This window comes from Macrobrachium nipponense, chromosome 14 (genome assembly GCF_015104395.2).
Source record: "Macrobrachium nipponense isolate FS-2020 chromosome 14, ASM1510439v2, whole genome shotgun sequence".
In the NCBI taxonomy this organism is placed as follows: Eukaryota; Metazoa; Arthropoda; class Malacostraca; order Decapoda; family Palaemonidae; genus Macrobrachium; species Macrobrachium nipponense.
Window position 1 is genome coordinate 62,677,938 of NC_087207.1, and position 18,904 is coordinate 62,696,841.

The 18,904-nt window shown below is 45.5% G+C and overlaps 1 protein-coding gene across 3 annotated transcripts in view; it reads left to right on the forward strand.

The window, feature by feature from the left end:
* Nucleotides 1-18,904, forward strand: part of LOC135226558 (tigger transposable element-derived protein 4-like) — a 102,466-nt gene that overhangs the window by 22,045 nt on the left and 61,517 nt on the right. For 2 of the 3 annotated variants that reach the window (XM_064266229.1, XM_064266230.1), the window contains exon 2: nucleotides 14,365-14,591. In XM_064266229.1, the coding sequence (XP_064122299.1) occupies nucleotides 14,373-14,591 (219 nt within the window). In that variant the 5' untranslated portion in view covers nucleotides 14,365-14,372. The remainder of the gene's footprint in view (nucleotides 1-14,364; nucleotides 14,592-18,904) is intronic. The other variant, XM_064266231.1, reaches the window with a different exon arrangement.

The following is an 18,904-nucleotide window of genomic DNA, read 5'->3' on the forward strand; positions in this document are numbered from 1 at the left end:
GTGAGAAAGTTTGAAATGGAAGGATTGAGTGAGGTGGAGACTGGCGAAGGAGGAGTTGAGGTTGGAGAGGGAAGTAAGAGGACAATTAGAAGTGGATAATGAGAGGTTAAGGGTAGAGTGTGAGGAGCTGAAGAGCGAGTTAGAGGAAATGAGAGGAATGCTAAGGAGTGCAAAAGTGGAAATGAAAGAAGTGAAAGGAGCAGAAGAGAGAATGGTTGAGAAAATGGATGAAAAATTCTTAGGGATGATGAATGCAGTGCAGGAGATGATGAAGGGGTTCATGGGAGAGGGAGCTGTAGGGGGTAGGCCTACTAGGTCTTGTGATAGGCCAGAAGTGGTAAAGACAGTGGAAGAGCGAGGGGATGAAACTACGAGTGACGAAGGTGACTTGTTTGTGATAGGTAAAGGAAAGAAGGGAAAGAGACAGGATAAGGATAAACCTGAGGACAAGAATAAGAAGGGGGCTGACGAAAAGAAGACGACTAAGGGAAAGAAGGTTAGGAAGGGTGGCGGACAGGATGAGACTGGGACTGAATACATTGGGGAAAGGGCTGAGAGTGATTTAGATAGCGGTGAGTGGAAACAGGTGGGTAGAAAGAAGGGCAAGAAGAGCGTAATGAGGAGCATGGATGTTAGTATGGAAGTTGATTCGCTGTATTCGGACGAGGTTAAGAGGGATCAGAATGGTAGTAGCGAAAGTGAGAGTGAGCGGGAAGTACGAAAGGCTGTATATATGAGAGAGATTACCTAGATGTGCACAATACGAGGAATATGGTAGTAGGGACATAGGGGATTTTTTTAAGGAATATGAGAGGTATTGTGAGGCAAAGTATGGGGATAATAAGAGAGTCTGGGCAAGAGAGTTGGGTGGCTTTTTGACGGGATTTTTGTTGAATATGTATGGGGTAATAAGAGGTGTAGGAATGTGCCGTATGAGAGTGTGAAAGCCAGGATTGTGGAACAGGCGAAGAGGATAAGGAGTAGTGTTAGATATAGGAGAAAACATGGTTTTGATGAGGTAAGAATGAATGTTGGTGAGTCGTTGTCGATGTATGTGTGCAGGTTGGAAACATTGGCCAGGAAAAAGTTTGGGGACGAAGGGATAAATGAGTGTAAAGAGTTAGTGAAGAAGTTGTTGGCGACTGTGCCTGAGAGTGTGTATGAGTTTGTAAATCTGAAACGTAAGGAGAAAATGCGATGGACGAATGAAAGGTTGTCGTGGAACGACATTTTGGAAATAGTAGAGGATTATGAGTTGGATAGGTGTATGAAAGAGAGTAGAAGTGTTAGTATTAGGACTGAAGTGGCTGATGTTATACCAGAGTTTAAGAGCTATAGGGAGGCAGTTTTGGAAGGGCCAAGGCGAATGGCAGAGCGAGTGGTTGATAGGAGCGTTAGAGCCAGTAACGTAAGTATGGTTAGCCCTAAGAGAGATCGGAGTGCAAGCGTTGGAAGAGTAGGGTCGGTTAGTCGTGAACGAGAGCAGCAATGTTACAGATGTGGAAAGCTAGGGCACAGGAAGAATGAATGTCGGTGGGCGTTGGGAGCTTGCTTCGGGTGTGGGCAAACAGGGCATTTGGTGAGCGAGTGTAAGAAAGATAGGGATGTTAAGTGTTACAGGTGTGGGCAAGTAGGGCATATAGCAAGTGGATGTCGAGGTACTCGTGTGACTGAGGTTTGCGGGAAGAATGGGCATTATGCTAGGATGTGTAAGGAACAGCGGGCAAAATGTGTTGAGTGTGGAATGGAAGGTCATGTGGCGAGTGTGTGTAGGCGAAAGAGGATGAGTCAGGTTGGGAGTTCAGGAAACTAGGTACAAAGGGGATTCAGTTGGGTGGGTCCTCTGGTGTGCGGTCAGTAAGAGTGATGCATGTGCGTGAAGGATTGTTGCATGAAAAAGGGTTAGGAGGAAGAGCTCATGAATGTATGAGTGTAAAAGTGAGGTGCAAAGGGGTGTGTTTGGTTGCTTTAATTGATACTGGGTGCAGTGTCAGTGTTCTTTTTAAGAATGGATGTGACAAGTTGCGGAGTGAGTGTGAAATTAGGAAATGTAAAGGGGAGGTACGAGGAATAGGAAATTTGGGTATGCCTGTGGTGGGAATGTTGCGTGAAAATGTAGAAATCGAAGGGGTAGTGATGGATGAAGGTGACTTTTGTGTGATCGAGGGAAGGAGTGATAAGTATGATATGTTGTTAGGATACAGGTTCCTGAAGAAGTGTGGGATGGTGGTCCATCCGAGCAGGAATATGATTGAGTTGCATAGGAAGGGGAATGTACATGGAGAGTTGTACTTGGATGGGGATGGAGGAGTAAGCAGTAAAATATGGAAGGGAGTGCCGTTGGTTGCGAAAGAGAGTGTAAAAGTGCCGCGAGAAGTTGGAGAAGTTGTTAGTGTGAAAGTTGCGTGGCCCGATAGTCTTGGGATTGTCAAAGGTGACAAGTGTGCATATGTGGTTGAGGGTGTGGATGCAAACAAGTTGGTAAGAGCGAGTGTGCATGTGTACGATGGGATTTTGGATATGGAGAATCCTCGGGTTTTTGTGGCCTCATTGCCGAGTGTTAGGAAAAAGCGAGTGCGGGGTATACGTGAGGGTGATTGTGTGGGGTTGTTGTATACGTTGGTGGATGTGGATGACGAAAGATATGTTAGGGTGCGGCGGGTGATGACAGGTAGCATGAAAAAAAGTGATGAGTGGAAGTATGATGAGTTGAGAGAAAGAATTGAGGTGGATGAAAATGTTGGTGATGACGAGAGGGAGCGGTTGATGCAGATGTTGTGGGATAGGCGGGGTGCGTTGAGTCGGGGTGATGAGGATTTCAGGGGATCTAAGCTCCCAGAGTTCAAGATAGTTTTGAATGACGATACCCCCACATATCAGCGTCCCCGACACTTTTCTGCGCCTATTGCCCGAGAGATTGAGGAGCAGTGTGAGGAACTTGAGAGAGTGGGAGTGATCGAGAGGAGTGAGAGTGCTTGGAATAGTCCCAGTACGCAAGACAGATGGGAGTTTGAGGATGTGTGTGGATTACAGGAAGGTGAATGAAGTGACTGTGAAGGAGCGATTCCCGATGAATGTGGTGTCTGATTGTGTGTATAAGATGCATGGGATGAGAGTGTTCACAAAATTGGATTTGGTAAGGGGCTATTACCAGATGCCTCTTGAGGAAGGGAGCAGGCATGTTACGGCTTTTTCGAGTGGTAGCTGCCACTATCAATTCAAGAGGTTAAGTTTGGATTGGCTAATGCGCCTGCTGCCTTCCAGAGGGCGATGAATGTAGTTTTGGCTGGTTTTGATAGAAGGAAGGTGACTGTGTTTATAGATGACGTTTTGATTGCAAGTGAGACTGTTGAGGAGAATGTGGAACTGCTTGAGAAGGTGTTAGAACAGTTGGAAGAGGTTGGAGTGAAAGTGAAGCTGGAGAAGTGTACGTGGTTGGCTGGGGAAGTGGAATTTCTTGGTCATAAGGTGAGTGCGAGTGGTGTAAGGAAGAGTGAAAAGTTTGTGGAAAAAGTAAAGGAGTTTCCACGTCCCCGGACCATGCGGGAGTTAAAGGGTTTTTTGGGTTTGATTGAGTTCGGGAGGAAGTTCGTTAGGGATTGTTCGGGTATAGGGAAGCCGTTGACTGAATGGACCGGGAAGAAAAATTGTACTAAGCTGAGGTGGGATGAGCGAATGGTGGGAGCATTTGAGAGATTGAAAGAGGAGGCTGCTAGGGACGTCACCTTGGCTTTTCCGGACTACAGTGAGGATGCCAGTAAGCTTGAGTTGTATGCTGATGCTAGTAAGTTTAGTATGGGAGGATGCTTGGTGCAGATGCAAGAGGTGAATGGGGAGGGACAATTGAGAGTGATTGCGTATGTGAGTAAAGCTTTTAATAAAGCAGAGCTTAAGTATTCGGTGGTTGAGAAGGAGCTTGCGGCAATAAGGTTTTGTGTGAAAGCGTTGAAAGTGTTTTTGTATGGGGTAAAATTCGTCATAAGGACAGATCATCGGCCGTTAGTTTATATGATCAAGAAGGAAAGTGTGAATGCTAGGATTGCGAGGACAATTGAGGATTTGAGTGAGTTTGATTTTAGCTTAGAATATGTGCCGGGGAGTAAAAATGTGATTGCTGATACGATGTCTAGGATGCATGGTAAGGACAGTGGTGTTGTGAAAAGTGACTGGGATCCGAATATGGTACCTGAGGGGTTGGTTGTAAAAGAGAGGTTTGAAGGGAATGACAGAATGTGTGAATGTTTGTTTTCAGCATTGAAAAACTTGGAAGGTAAGGGTCTGGTTGAAGAGGTACCCGGTAGTGTGAATGAGTTGCGAGTGAAGTTGATGAGTGATGTGCAGAAGGAAGTGGCATGTGCGGAGGAACAAGGTGGGCAAGGAGAAGTGTTGTATGAATTGTTGTCAGCAGTAGCTGAGTTGTTTGGAATAAAAGTGTTGTTGTATTTTGGATGGGACAGACCGGTTGAATATCGAGGAAGGGTGAGTACTGGTAATGAACGTGGGGTTTTGATGATTCAGTGCGGGGAACGTGGTTGTAATTGGTTGGTTACAAAAAGGGACTGTGAAGGGGATCTGAGTCAGAATTGTGGAAATGGGGAGTTAGCTGAGGATGAATGTGATGAGGAGGATTGTGATGTGGATAACCAGGTGGACGTGGTAGTGAATGTGTGTATGCATGGGACTCGAGGGAAAATGGTGACGTTTGTCCGAGTAAATGATAGTGAGTATTGTAGTTTGGTTGACACAGGGGCACAAGTTTCCTTGGTGAGTGGGTCAGTGGTGAGTGAACTTGAGAGATGTGATTGGGAAGTGAAAAGGCAGTCTACAAGTGTGAGAATACATGGGTTAGGACAAGGAAGTGTTTTAGTATGGGAAGAGGTACGGTTAAAGGTTATAACTTTATAGTTATAGGAGAAAATGATATGCCATCTTGTTTTTTATTAGGGATAGATTTTTTGAGGATCCACGATATAGACGTAGATGTAGGAAATGGAATTCTTAGAAAGGGGGGCCAGGCAAGTAGCTAGGATTCAAGATGGTAATGTGTTTGTAGCAAACTTTGTGGGTATGATTGATATTGCTAGGAGTGAGAATGATCTGTTGAGTGAGGAAGAGATTGAGGAAATGCAAAATAAGTGCCTGGAGATAAGTGTGTTGCGACAATGTGTTTTGGGAGGAGTGCGTGTGGAAGACTGGCCATGTGAGTTGGATGTATATAAGAGGGTTGCTAAACGTTTGGGTGTGCAAAAAAACATAGTGTACTTTTTGCATCAGGAAGGGGTGTATGACAAGGAAGTGTATGTGCCAGTGTTTTCTGTTGAGTCAGCTGTGAGTATGTGTTTGTTGGTGCATGATCGGTTTGGGCATATGGGAAAAAATAAGTTGTGGGAATGCATGAGAGAGAGATTGTATGCTCCTGGGTTGAGTAAGATTTGTGTGGATGTGGCTGTCACGTGTGAAGACTGTCAGAGGGGAAAGTATCAGAGTGTGCATGCAAGTCCACCTGTGTTGCGATTGCAGATGAAAGAGCCGTTTGAAATGCTTGTGATTGATTGTGTTTCTTTGCCCAGGACTGCGAGAGGACACGTGGGGATGATTGTGATGGTGGATCACATGAGTAAATTTGCTTATGTGGTTCCCATCAAAGATAAGAGGAGTGAAACTGTTGCACGAATGGTGGGTCAAGTGATGTTGCCCATGTGTGTGTGTAAGCCGGCAAAAATGTTGAGTGATAATGGACCTGAGTTTGTGGGATGGGAATTTGAAGAAATGTTGAAGGAATGGGGTATTGTGCATGTGTATTCTACTCCGTATATGCCCAGTGCGAATGGGTTGGCTGAAAGGACTGTTAGGACGATGACTGAGATTTTGCGAATGATGAGTAAGAGCGACAAGGATTGGGATATGTATGTAGGACGTGCAGTTTGGGTATATAACGCCACACTGCAGAAGAGTATAGGTATGTCTTCTTGTAAATATGTGTTGAATTTTGAAAGGATTGTCAGACCGCGGTTGGGTCTGTCAGAAGGTGATCGGGATTTGTGGAAGAAAGCGAGTGAAAGGTTTGAGAGTTTTAAGATTGGGGATAAGGTGTTGAAAGAGGTGGTTGAGATGGGAAGAATGAATGTGAATAAAGTAAGGGAGAAATTTGAAGGGCCTTTTGAGATTTTGGAAGTGGGACCGAGTGGATTGAGTTATGTTTTGGGGAAATTGCGAGTAGGTGGGGGACTGGATGAGGTTAGGGCACACCATAACCAGCTCCGTAAGTGGAGGGAAGTACCACACTATGTTTGGGAGAATGCGATGAGTGAGTGGTTGAGGGTGAATAAGTATGAGCCGACTGTTGGTGAACAAATTGGTCTGGGAGATCGACAGTTGGTGTTGGTTGAGTATGGAAGAAAACAGAAGAGTGTGGAGAGAGGAAGTGGAAGGGAAAAGCGTGAATGGCATGGTAAAGGGGTTGGTGGTAGGGTGCAAACGGTTGATAAAGCGTGTGCTACGGATGACTTTGGGGGAATGAATGATACTTGTAGTGTATGTGGGTTTGAGTTGACAGGGACAAGTAAGACTTCAGTGAGAAGGAAACTGAATAGTGAGGAGGTGGTTGATAGGATGGATAAGTCTTTGCAGGAGTTTGACAGAAGTATGGATGAACTGAGTGGTTTGGTGGCCAAAATAGGGGAGATGTTGAAACCAGAGTTGGAAGACATCGGTGAAGTAGTGAATGGAATTTGGGAGTATGGTAGTGAGGGAGATAATGGGAGTTTGAAAGAAAGTGGTTTGGAAGAAGTGAATGGCGATGTAACTGAAAGAGTGTATGATGGTCCTCAAACAAGATCCAGGGGACCTGCATCTGAGCATCCTTGGGTGTTGCGAAAGGCAATTTAGTGAGGATGTTGTGAGTGTAAGGAGATGTTGTCAAATGTAATGGGGGAGGTAATATGGAGGAGTAATTTTAGTTTATATTTGACAACATCTCCAAAGGGGTTTGTGAGAGAGAGAGAGATTGGTGGAAGAATGAATGGGAGTGGTTAGATGGCGGTCGGAAGCATGTCTGTTGTGGCACTCTGTAGGTAGTCAATGGAAGTCTGTTACGAGAGTTGTAAACAGTGAGGCGTCTGGTCAAGTCAGTGTTGGTTTTGGCAGCAGTTTTCCTTTGGTGTTTCGTTGCTTGGGTGTTATTTGATAGATTTGGGGGTTGTGCGGTTGGTGTTCATCTGCATTTAGTTGTTGGGTTATTGAGTTTTTGTGGGGTTGTGGGTCCCGGGTGGTTGATTTGTGTTTGGTTGTCGGCGGTGGTTGTGTGTTGGCTAGCCTATAGCCTATATCCAGTGGACGACAGCACAGCCTAGTCCTAGGTATCAGAAGCCAGCGGTGAGTACCTGTTTGTGTTTTTTGTTCTGTATGTAGGTATTGGGGCCATTTGTCCTGCTATGTTTTTTAGTGTTAAGTGAAAGTGTGATTGAGGGTGGGTTTGATAGCCAGACAGGTTAAGTTTATGTGGGGAGGTTACTTGTTTTTGTGATCCCGCCACACCGTCCGTGAACGGAGCGTATGCTGCTGGCCTCCAGGGGTTATTGTTTTTAAATGGGGGCAGCTTTGAGGAGTCCGGCATCGACAGGGGTTGAGTAACCTGTCCGGACTGAGGTTGTCCTGTTGCCATATTTTCCCGGATACCCGCCACTAGGGTCTCCAAAGTCATCATCCTCTCCGTCAGGGATTAGATGGACTGTCCTGATGCCTCGAGAATGGAGGATAGCTGGGAGAAAATCTCCTGGAACTTGGTCTGAACCAAGTTCCCTACCTGCTCCATCATGATCGAGGAGAACGGCGCCGGGTCAAAGCTAGATTCTTGGGCCCTAGCTTTTGGACCTCTTGCTCTCGACCCCTGTGGAGGGGGAGTAGCATCTGCCGAGTCCGCACCGGGATTGGGAGCCGATGGCATACTGGCGCGGCTAGATCCGGACCTTGGTTTTGGCAAGGACTTCTTAATAGCCTTAAAGGTGGAAGGATTTTTCACCTTAGGGATCACCGAGCTCGCCTTGTATCTAACAGACTGGAGCTTACCGGTGAATCCCTGGAAAGAAGAAGTAGTAGTAGCAGAAGAATGAGATGGGCTAAAGGGCAAGCCTTGAGCCCCTACACTACCTGCCTCGACAACATTCTTACCTTCGCCCTGGTTGTCCACAACCATGGGCTCTCACTCCAAGTCCAAGGCCGCTACTTCCCCTAACACCTCCTCGCCGAAATCGTCGTCCGGTAAGGGCGTGGTCTCCGCCTGGATCCTGGCGATGATGGGGGCCGCTACCTCCGCCTCTACAGCTGCCGACTTCTTTGCTCCGGGGTAGATGAGGGAAGCCATCTCCTTGGACAGCACATTACGGCCAAAGCCACCGACCCAGGCTTTCAGAGTAGCCATCACCGCATCCTTGAGGGCTTGAATACTCTGTAAGAGAGAGTTATCTCAATACTTAAACTAAAAACTATCCTTAGTCTAGTATGTATCAACGTGATTTTATTCAATCTGATTCTCATTGTATAATTTTTAAGGGTGGTACGTACCGACTCGGAGGTGATTTCATTCATCAGTCCGTAGCAGACCTCGCACCCCTCATGGTGCCACACCAGCAGAGATCTCACCTGTACCGCACATCCGGCGTGGGTCCGGCACACCACGTGCCCGCAGGGCTCTTGGAGAACGGCGGTACACCCCATCTCCAGGCAACGCACCATCTGTAAGTTGAATGATACATGAGTATCACTATTTAGACCCACCGGAGACGTATCTGGTGGGGCATGCCTTCTTAACGAGTAAAATTTCATGCATCCCTGTTTCTCACCAGCTCCGAGGACTAGTCATTGTTCTTGACATGAAAGTAAAGGTATAGGCCTGATGGAACGGGGCAGGGTAAGGAAGACCTGGCCTGACTCCGTTGGCACCGGAGACGTTCAATCTAGTCAACTAAGATTGAGTCTCAAGCCTATTTTCCCTTCCCACCAGGGTGCGGGATAGATGTGACAATCCAAGAATGGCAAACAAGGCGAGGGAGCTAGTGATAACATGGTACCTCGGTTCTGAATACCCGGCGGAGTAGGTTATCCGCCGTAGTAAACAAGCCTGAAGTATATAATAGGATAAGATATCTTACTAGTCATAACTAGTATATGTGCGTAACTAACTGTTCCAACCATGGTGGATCATTCCCAGCGTCAGGTCCTCTTACACCTAGCTATTCTACCCCGGGTCCGGCTTCGTAAGAACAGATCAGGGAAATCGGTAAAACCTTAGCCTGAGTTTGGTCGAGTAAAGGATCATAGCTATTCGTATAGCCAATACCTTGGAGCCGGAGTCCCGGTCCCGCCGGAGCGGGAGGATAGGTCTGGTGAAGTAGGACCGTGGATAGGGGACGTGACTTAGTGGCCCGGAGAGCGCACCGTCCTGACGAGCCAGGTGGCCAACCAAGGTTCGCCCGAGCGGGCACCCCCCTACCACCCATAGTGAGTATGACGCGGTGGACCTACCACCCATACTGAGCATGACGCGGTGGACCTACCCTCCGACAGTACTCCCCCCCCCCCCCCCACCCCATATGCGAGAGGCTCGGGTCGGCTACCTGGAGTAGCGTGAGGCGAGCCGCGTTCCCCCACCGAGGTGGGCGCAGGGGGAGGGAGGTCGACTAGAGGGGTGGCCCGCACGCGATCAGTTGGAGACCTTACCAGCCAGGTGTACAACCACGTGGTAGGTCATGGCCCAACTGATCAGGAGCAGTAGGCCTATAGGCCTACTAACACATGCAAAATGCGCAACATAACACAATATCCGTATCATTCGGATAATAATAATAAAAATACATATGTAGTCCTGACGCGGGGGAGACGTGAGAGGGAAGGGAAGGGAGATGGAGAGAGAGAGAAAGCAATGAATCCTCTCGAGCAGCTGGCCTAACCCTCGCAAATCGAAACGAGCCTGAGTCTGGTCGAGTAAAGGATCATAGCTATTCGTATAGCCAATACCTTGGAGCCGGAGCCGGTCCCGCTGGAGCGGGAGGATAGCTCTGGTGAAGTAGGACCGTGGATAGGGGACGTGACCTAGTGGCCCGGAGAGCGCATCGTCCTGACGAGCCAGGTGGCCAACCAAGGCTCGCCCGAGCGGGCAACCCCCTATCACCCATACTGAGCATGACGCGGTGGTCCTACCCCCCGACCGTACTTCCTACCCCCCCCCCTTATGTGAGAGGCTCGGGTCGGCTACCTGGAATAGCGTGAGGCGAGCCGCGTTCCCCCACCGAGGTGGGTGCAGGGGGAGGGAGGTCGACTAGAGAGGTGGCCAGCCAGGTGTACAACCACGCGGTAGGTCATGGCCCAACTGATCAGGAGCAGTAGGCCTATAGGCCTACTAACACATGCAAAATGCGCAACATAACACAATATCCGTATCATTCGGATAATAATAATAAAAATACATATACAGGGGGTCCTCGAGTTACGACGTTGATCCGTTCTTAAGATGCATCGTAACACGATTTTCAGCGTAAGTCGGAACATTAAAAAATACCACATGATTTAATGTAAATACGTATCAATAACAACGAGAGAACAATTCCTTACCTTTATTAATTTGGTTGGCTTGCACACTGGAGAGGAAGCTGCGGTGCTGGAGAGACTGGGGGAGGTTAGTGAAGAGAAAAAGAACCTCCAGAAGATGTTGGGGCAGGTGAGTCTTGAGGTGAGGCAGAACATACTGGAGATGCTGGGGCAGGTGAGTCTTGAGGTGAGGCAGAACCTACAGAAGGTGCTGGAGATGCTGGGGCAGGCGAGTCTGGGTTAGCAGAACATTCAGAAGGTGCTGGAGATTGTGGGGCAGGCGAGTCTGGATTAGCAGAGGCAGCTGAGGTAGAGGGTACAGGAGCTCTTGCAGGCCTCTCAACCTTCTTAAAATACTGCTCCAGGTTAGTCTGAACAGAGAGCAACCTCTTTTCATCCAAGATCTCCTTGTAACACTGCATCAAATCCATGATGCCTCTGGAAACCTAGTGAACCTGTCCAAGTTGGGATCCTGAGCCTCAAAAGTTGCCAACGCTTGCTGCAACTCTGCAAAACCTCTTGCCAAGTCCTTCCTTGTGAAAGCCTTAGGCTCTGGGGTGGGTGCTTCTTCTTCATCCTCTATCATCTGCTTCTCCAGTTGTATCAGGTCCTCAGCAGATAACTCCTTGCCATGAGACTCCAGCAGCTCTGTAACATCATCAACCTCCATCTCCAAATTGATTTCCTTACTCAGGGCAACAACGTTCTTGACAACTTGCTGAACTGTGTCCTCAAACCCATGGAAATCATTCACAAATTGAGGACAAATTTTCTTCCAGACCATTCATGTTTGTTTGCTTAACCCTCCTCCCAGGAATCAGCAATGTTCTTTACAGCATCAAGGATGTTGTAGGATTTCCAAAAGTCCTTCAGAGTCAAGTCCTTCTTGGTTTCAGTTGCCTGTAAAGCCATAGCAATTGTCCTTCGTAGGTAGTAGGCCTTGAACGAAGCAATCACTCCTTGGTCCATAGGCTGTAAAAGGGCCGTGGTATTAGGTGGAAGGTAAACCACCTTGACATTAGGGTTGAAGTCTCCCAGCTGGGCAGGGTGTCCAGGGGCATTGTCCAGCACTAGCAACATCTTAAAGGGGATACCCTTGGAGGCGCAATACCGCTCCACACTTGGAACAAAATGGTTTACGAACCAGTCCTCAAACACTGCAAGTGTCACCCATGCCTTCTTGTTGGACTTCCAAATTACTGGTAGTTGACCCTTCCAAATGCCCTTGAGTGCCCTTGGATTTTCAGCCTGATACACCAACAAGGGCTTCAGTTTGAAGTTGCCAGCAGCATTACCCCCAAGAAGTAAAGTTAGCCTCTCCTTGCTGGCTTTATGACCGGGTGCTGACTTCGCCTCCTTGGCGATGTAAGTGCGGTTAGGCATACGCTTCCAAAACAAACCTGTCTCATCCACGTTAAACACTTGCTGAGCAGAATAACCCCCCTCCTTAATTATCTCAGACAACGCTTTAGGAAATTCACTCGCTGCTTTCTCATCCCCACTAGCAGCTTCACCTTGCACTTTAAGGTTATGGTAATTGGCCCGAGCCTTAAATCGCATAAACCAACCCCTACTAGCCACAAACTCTTCACTTTCACTTCCCTCCCCCTTTTCTTTTTTCAACGCTTCAAACAATCTTTTCGCCTTCTCCTGAATCACCATAAGGCTGACTGGGATACGCCGTTGATTTTGGTCTTCCAACCAAAGCACCAATAACCTTTCCATTTCAATTATTAGACCACTACGCTGCTTGGTTATCACTGTCGCTTTCATAGGAGCAGATCCTTTCACATGTTCAACGATGCGCTCTTTATCTTTGATAATGGTAGCAACGGTCGAACGGCTAAGGCCAAGCGAGCGGCCAATGTTTGTTGGCATTTCTCCCTTCTCAGATCGCTTTATAATGTCCACTTTAATTTCCATGGTGATGGCCTTTCTTTTCTTCGATGCACTACCATCAGAAGAGTCTGCCTTGCGCTTGGGAGCCATAACAAAGAGCAAAAAGTTACAAAAACGATACAACACGAGGGAGAGAGAGGCAGCGTAAACAATCAAAATGGCGTATGGGCGAGGAATGAGCGTAGCGAAGCGACGCCGTCCTCTCCCCCACAAAGCGTATTCTTCCACCGTGCGCCCGGAACTAGTTCACGTTTGTTTACGTCGCTTACGACGCTAAACCGCGTAAGACGGAACGACGCATAATATTATTTTTTATATTTTTATGGGGGCGCATTTGTAACCACGAAACATCGTAAGTCGAGACCGGCGTAACCCGAGGACTTACTGTATAGTCCTGACGCGGGGGAGACATGAGAGGGAAGGGAAGGGAGATGGAGAGAGAGAGAAAGCAATGAGTCCTCTCGAGCGGCTGGCCTAACCCTCACAAATCGAAACGACCTGAACAGGTTAGCCAGGAAGGCTCTGAGCAGCTAGCCTAGCTTGCCAAATCGAATTCTATAACCGATATGGCCAGGAAGACCAGGGTGGCTCATGGACCATCATGTATAGGCTACGGTAAGGGCCAAGGCTCTTCTGTATACTAACAAAGAAGTCTCTTATTAAAGAGACTAATATACTAAGTAGAATATAATACACCATCTAGGTAAATTAATGGTTGGGAGACCAACCTAACGGATGTATAATAGGACTACCAGGTCTAGGCTACCTTCCGAGAGCATGCGGCTCGGCTCGGTAGGCTAGTATCCCCCGCGATTGGACATAAAATTAACGTCAGGATTAAAAATGCAAAACATCTATAAACAATATCTGAGGAACTGCTAATATATCCAAAAGAGGCGACTCCAATTAGTATGGGAGACCAATTGGGTGCGACATGAGCGTAAATATACGCAGGTAGCGATGCACGAAATGGCTGCCTGGGAGCGGCGTCATGCAGGCGTCCGCTCATACATATAACCAAAATAAACACGTTTATAAAGCCCATCGATACCTTAAAACATGATTAAACATTAATTACAGTACTCAACTTAGATGCAGAAGTTTCCTGACGTTCAGCTATGATAATAAAGGGTGAATTCATAAAGAATAACACAGCGCAAAAACACAACACGTGTGGCGTTAGCAGTGCTATCTACAGGAATGGTAAACAAGACTCTAGATGTAGCAGTGGCGGGCGGTAGATGGCCTAGAACGGCTTCTCTGTAGACGAAGGATATTGAGAAAGGAAGAGACTAAGTGGCAGGGGACCTCTGATACTGGTTACACACGCCCTAGTTTCCATACCGACACCCTAGATAAGGGTGAGCGAGCCAGGAAACTCTGGCATAACCATATAGCTTTTTTCTCTAGTATATCTAGCAATATTTATACCTTAGAAATGAGTGCTATAGGAATCATTTCACGAAGCAACACAGGATAGGCCCAGAAATATACTATTTTATTTCAAAATTTAATTTTTGGTACAAACGCACCACTTTACAAGAAACTATTTGTGCTCTTCTTTCAATATATGTACCTGTCTTGCAGTAAAGTCAAATATCACTTAAAATGTTGTCACCATTGTAACTCAGATGTTCAGACAACGAGGTTAAATCTATTCAGTGTTTAGAGTGTCTGGCTAATTAGCAGGCACACTCATCAGGGCTACAGTAGAGTGATGAGTTTGCACAAAAAAATTGGTTATATTTTTTAAAAATGTATTTTTATCACCATAAACTAAAGAGAGTAGTTTACAGAAGTCAGAAAGGTAAGTTGAATTTGAGTTATGATTACAGTATATTCTTGTAGTAATGAGTTTAGTATTAAAATTTTCTATATTAGTTACAGGAATGGAAGTAAATGATGTCACAAAATGTTCACCTGTGACAAAACTGGACCCTTTGCCAGCCTTTACAGGTTCTTCAAATGAAGATCTTTTAATGAAAATAGAAATGAATGATCATACAGCTAATGACTCAGAAACTACAGAAAATACACAAGAACAAGAGAGAAAGGAAGTTCAACTCCCAAAACTGAGACCAAAAAAAGGAAGAAAAATTAAAATTAAGGTAGGTTTGTGCACAAATTCAAACCGAAGTTATGAAAATACATCAATTTTATGTATGCAACTTACCAAGTAGTTACATAGCTATAGTTTCTAAACCATTGGCAGCTAGAATTTTGAAATTTGCAGCAGCGCTATGTGTCTTGGCTAGGCAATACCCCTCACCCTCTACTGTGGGATATAGGAACCAACTCTGCACGGAAAAGACAGTTGTTTCTGCCGGCTGGTGCTGTCAATAGCTAGTTCAGTAGCAGCAGGAATTTTGGAATTACGTACTTGTTATTGAATATCTGTGGATGTTTAGTGAAGTACATACTCTGTTGTTTTGGTAGCCTTTTCGGCAAAATTATTTAGTTATTGTTAGGAGTTTGGCAAAATAGTTAAAGTTTTGCTTTTGTTTGAGTTAGCAAGTATTAGGCATATCCGATACCGGTTCTTATAGTACACGCTAGGTATTGCTGCAAATGCTGCAATACTAGGCTCATTAAGGGCTGTTATGATCTGCATTCAGTTTGCATTCAGTGTAGGGGTCAATCTTGGACACCGACTTTGACTTGTGGGGAATGTGTTGATTGGGATGACAAAACATGGAAGACCTTAACTAGCCATTTGAGTAAGTTGGAAAGAGACAAAAAGAGAAGGCTGCTTCTAGAGGAATCACTAAGAAACAGTTAGATAGTCAGGTTATAACTGTTGGTACTTTCTCTCCTTCGTCTTCTGTTTAATCTTCCCCCTCTCCTAATCAACCTAGTCCTAACCCTGACTCTTTAGCGCCCAATCACAATGCTGTTGCCAGTCTCGAAGCACGAGTTGACCTAAAATTGTCTATTATGTTACAGGCGATGGAGACATTAGGAGCGTCTGTTGAGACACTAATGGAGAAGGTAGGTGGTAAAATGAGTGCCAGTGTTAGTGTTGTGGAGGAGGTGGCTGTTCATCCTGCTGATTATCCTAGGCAAAGGTCCCTGTCAAACTCCCCAGCCCCTGGGAGGAGTCATACTGGTAGCCCAAGGGAGGTCAGCAGGGTCTGCCTACAAGCAGTCGCCCCCTCAGGCGGTCCCGTTGAAAAGTCCCAGACTGTAACAGAGCACCATTGGAAAGGCATCTCCAAGGAGTCTCAACTCTCCTTAAGTGGATTGAACTCCGAGAAGTCTTCCCCCAGACACCAATGGCGTTTTGTACTTGAGTCTTGTCTGCTGAAAAGTGAGGAAGTTGTCCTCTAGATGTCTGCCTGAAGAGGTAGCACAAAGGAAAAGTTTTGAGCGTCTGTTGGCACCGGTTCTTTATCCTCTCATGTTTCCCTCTCCAGATCCTTTCTCTGCTTTCACCTCTGGCTCCAAGAAACGGTTTGCACCTAGGTGTCTTTCGGCGCATGTGCAACCTTCTTGTATGGAGGAGGGTATTGTGTTTCCTTTGATGTTGGTAGGGATTCAGGAGCACCTATTGGCACAGGAGCCATCCATTGGCGCAGGAACCTATACTGGCACATGAGTCTTCTCCTCCTCCTGATTACAGAGGAGGAGAGGGAGGACAGTGTGAACGAGACTTCGACTTAGAAACTGCCCGATATACTAGCCTATCCTTAGTATCAGCCTGTCGCTGGTCAGTTGCATCTTCCAACTCTGTTAGAGGAAACAGAAACAGAATCAAGTAGGTTCCCATTCCGAAGAGCCGACAAAGACTCGGAGTCCGGCAACCCTGCCACCTTCGACAATGCCATGTCCCTTCTGGCCAGGAGAAGGTTGGTCCACAAGGTCACTAAGATGGCCTTGGTATGAAATAGCCTTTGCCTTGGACTGCAACAGCCTAGTCAAGGGTGAAGAGCTGACTAAACCTCCCTCAGTTTGATCCGAAACAATCCTGGCTATTGCAGTGGACCACAAGTCAAGTCAGGAGACAGTCTGGAATATGGTAGTGGCACCAGTTTCCATAGTACCTTAAAACTTAAGATTTGCAGATGACATAGTTCTACTCAGTGAATCAGGGGAGGAATTACAAAAGATGATAGAAGATTTGAATAGAGAAAGCAGAAATGTAGGAATGAAAATGAATATGAGTAAAAATAAATGTTAAATGAAAATCCAGAGAGACATCAAATAAGGGTTATGGACAAACCTAGAGATTCTTAATGAATGTATGTATTTAGGACAGACAGTGTTTCCCCAGGACGAGACCAAATTTAAAAGAACGATAAGCATTTTGATAAACAAAATGAGATTGTGAAAAGTAAAATGCCACTTTCTCTAAAAAGAAAAGTATTTAATCAGATGGTCCTACCAGTATTAACTTATGCATCAGAAACTTGGAGCCTCACTAAAGCCTTAGAACAAAAGCTTGTTACAACTCAAAAGCTATAACACTAAGAGACAGAAAAAGAGCAACATGGATATGAGAGAAAACTAAAGTAGAGGATATTCTAATAAGAAGTAAGAAAAAGAAATGGGCATGGGAGGACATATAATAAGAATGTAAAATAATAGATGGACAAAAAGAATAACAGAATGGGTCCCTAGAGATTGCAAACGAAGCAGGGGAAGGAAGAGAAGACAATGGGTGGACAAGCTAAGAAAAATTTGCGGGTATAGATTGGTATAGAAAGACCATAAACAGAAGAGAGTGGAAGGATGTGTCTGAGGCCTTTGTCCTGCAGTGGACTAACAACAGATAATTAAGGAGCCCATAAAAATGCCAAAATATAGAGAGAAAATAATATCTTTCAGAGACTGCTGTCTCTCTCTTCAGGAAGATGAATGAGAAAAGTTACAGAAAAGGTGGTATTTATACCAAGAGATCCATCCACAGGTAAGCCAGTTTAAGTCACTCCTGCTGATAATCTTCCTTTAATCCTCTTAAGCATTGGTTGAATTAAAACTTTGTCAATGACATCTGAATCCCATGCGCCCTTTGAGATGTTCATTACCTGTCTCTGTTTAATCAAGGCTGATTCCATCATCTGACTCTTGTACCAGCAGTTGCTGCTATAAATTATATGTGACAAATTCCAGTGTATTCTGTGGCTATGTTCATTTATATGGTTGAAAATAGCTGAGTTCTGTTGTCCATACCTAACTGACCGTTTATGTTGTATTAATCTCTGGGGAAGTGATTTTCCTGTAAATCTTATGTAAGATTGGTCACAGTTCAGGCATGGTATTTCGTAAACACCTGTGTCCTTGGGAGATGTCTTTTGTTGGACGTTAATCGGGGATTAGGCTAAGGTGTTTGGGTAAACACCTTAGCCAAATCCCTGATTAACGTGTGAAGCGTCACCCACGAATATTTTAATCTTCAAGCTGCCGAGGCAAGAAATTGTTTGCTAAGTAATTAATGGGTAGGTATTATAAAAAAAATTTGTTTTATCATAAAAATGCCAGTTTAGGCAGTGAACTGTTACAGTACAGTTATAAGCATTTTACAGTATTTTAAGGGGTACAGGGTGTAAGTATACCTGGATTTTATACCAAAAACAGATTCACTTATTTATACAACAAAATATGAGTTTCTTTTATAGCGGGATAGGCTTGGATGCTTTAATCCGTTATCTCGGTGAGCTAATAGAAATTGTTAATTCTCTTCTCCATTCTTTTACACTGCAGAGGTTAGCACCAGGAAGTTTTCCCATTACCTGATCCATGAATAAGGTTCTTAGACTCCTTTCATTCCCTCAGTTCATAGGCCCAATACAGCTATAATTCACGTGCTGCAAAAGGCAGTCTTCTTAACTGCTTTCATTAGGAGCTCATGTTAGCATACACTTGGCTCTCTTAGACAAGGACAACATTCACCACTTAGTTATCATTTGCTGTTTTCTCCTGGCCTATCATCAGGAATGAGGATTTTTTTTAAAGGGAAAACCCTCTTTCTGATAAAGGAATTCAACACAGGCAGTCCCCTGTTATGGGTGGGGGTTCTGTTCTCGGCAGGGTGCTGATAAGCAAAAACCACCATTAACCGAAACTCAGCGATTTATGGCGCTTATGGCACAGAGTTTCGGTTCTTGGCACCGATAACTGGTCATTGGTGACATAACTCAATATCGGCACCTTATGGTGCTGATAACTGAAACTCAGCCTGTCATGGTGCCATAAATCACCAATTTTATGGCACTAGACAAGTGCCATGAAACTGGATCGCCATTAACCGAGTCTGCCGATAGTTGGGGACTGTCTGGATTTCATATAAAATATTATGCTTGGTTCAAGCACTTAAGGTTTACTTAGATATCATGACAAACATCCCAGATGGTCGTATTTTTCCTACACCGAAGCCCAAACCACTCTCCCTACATGGGCTGAGAATTATTTTATTGACCCTCAT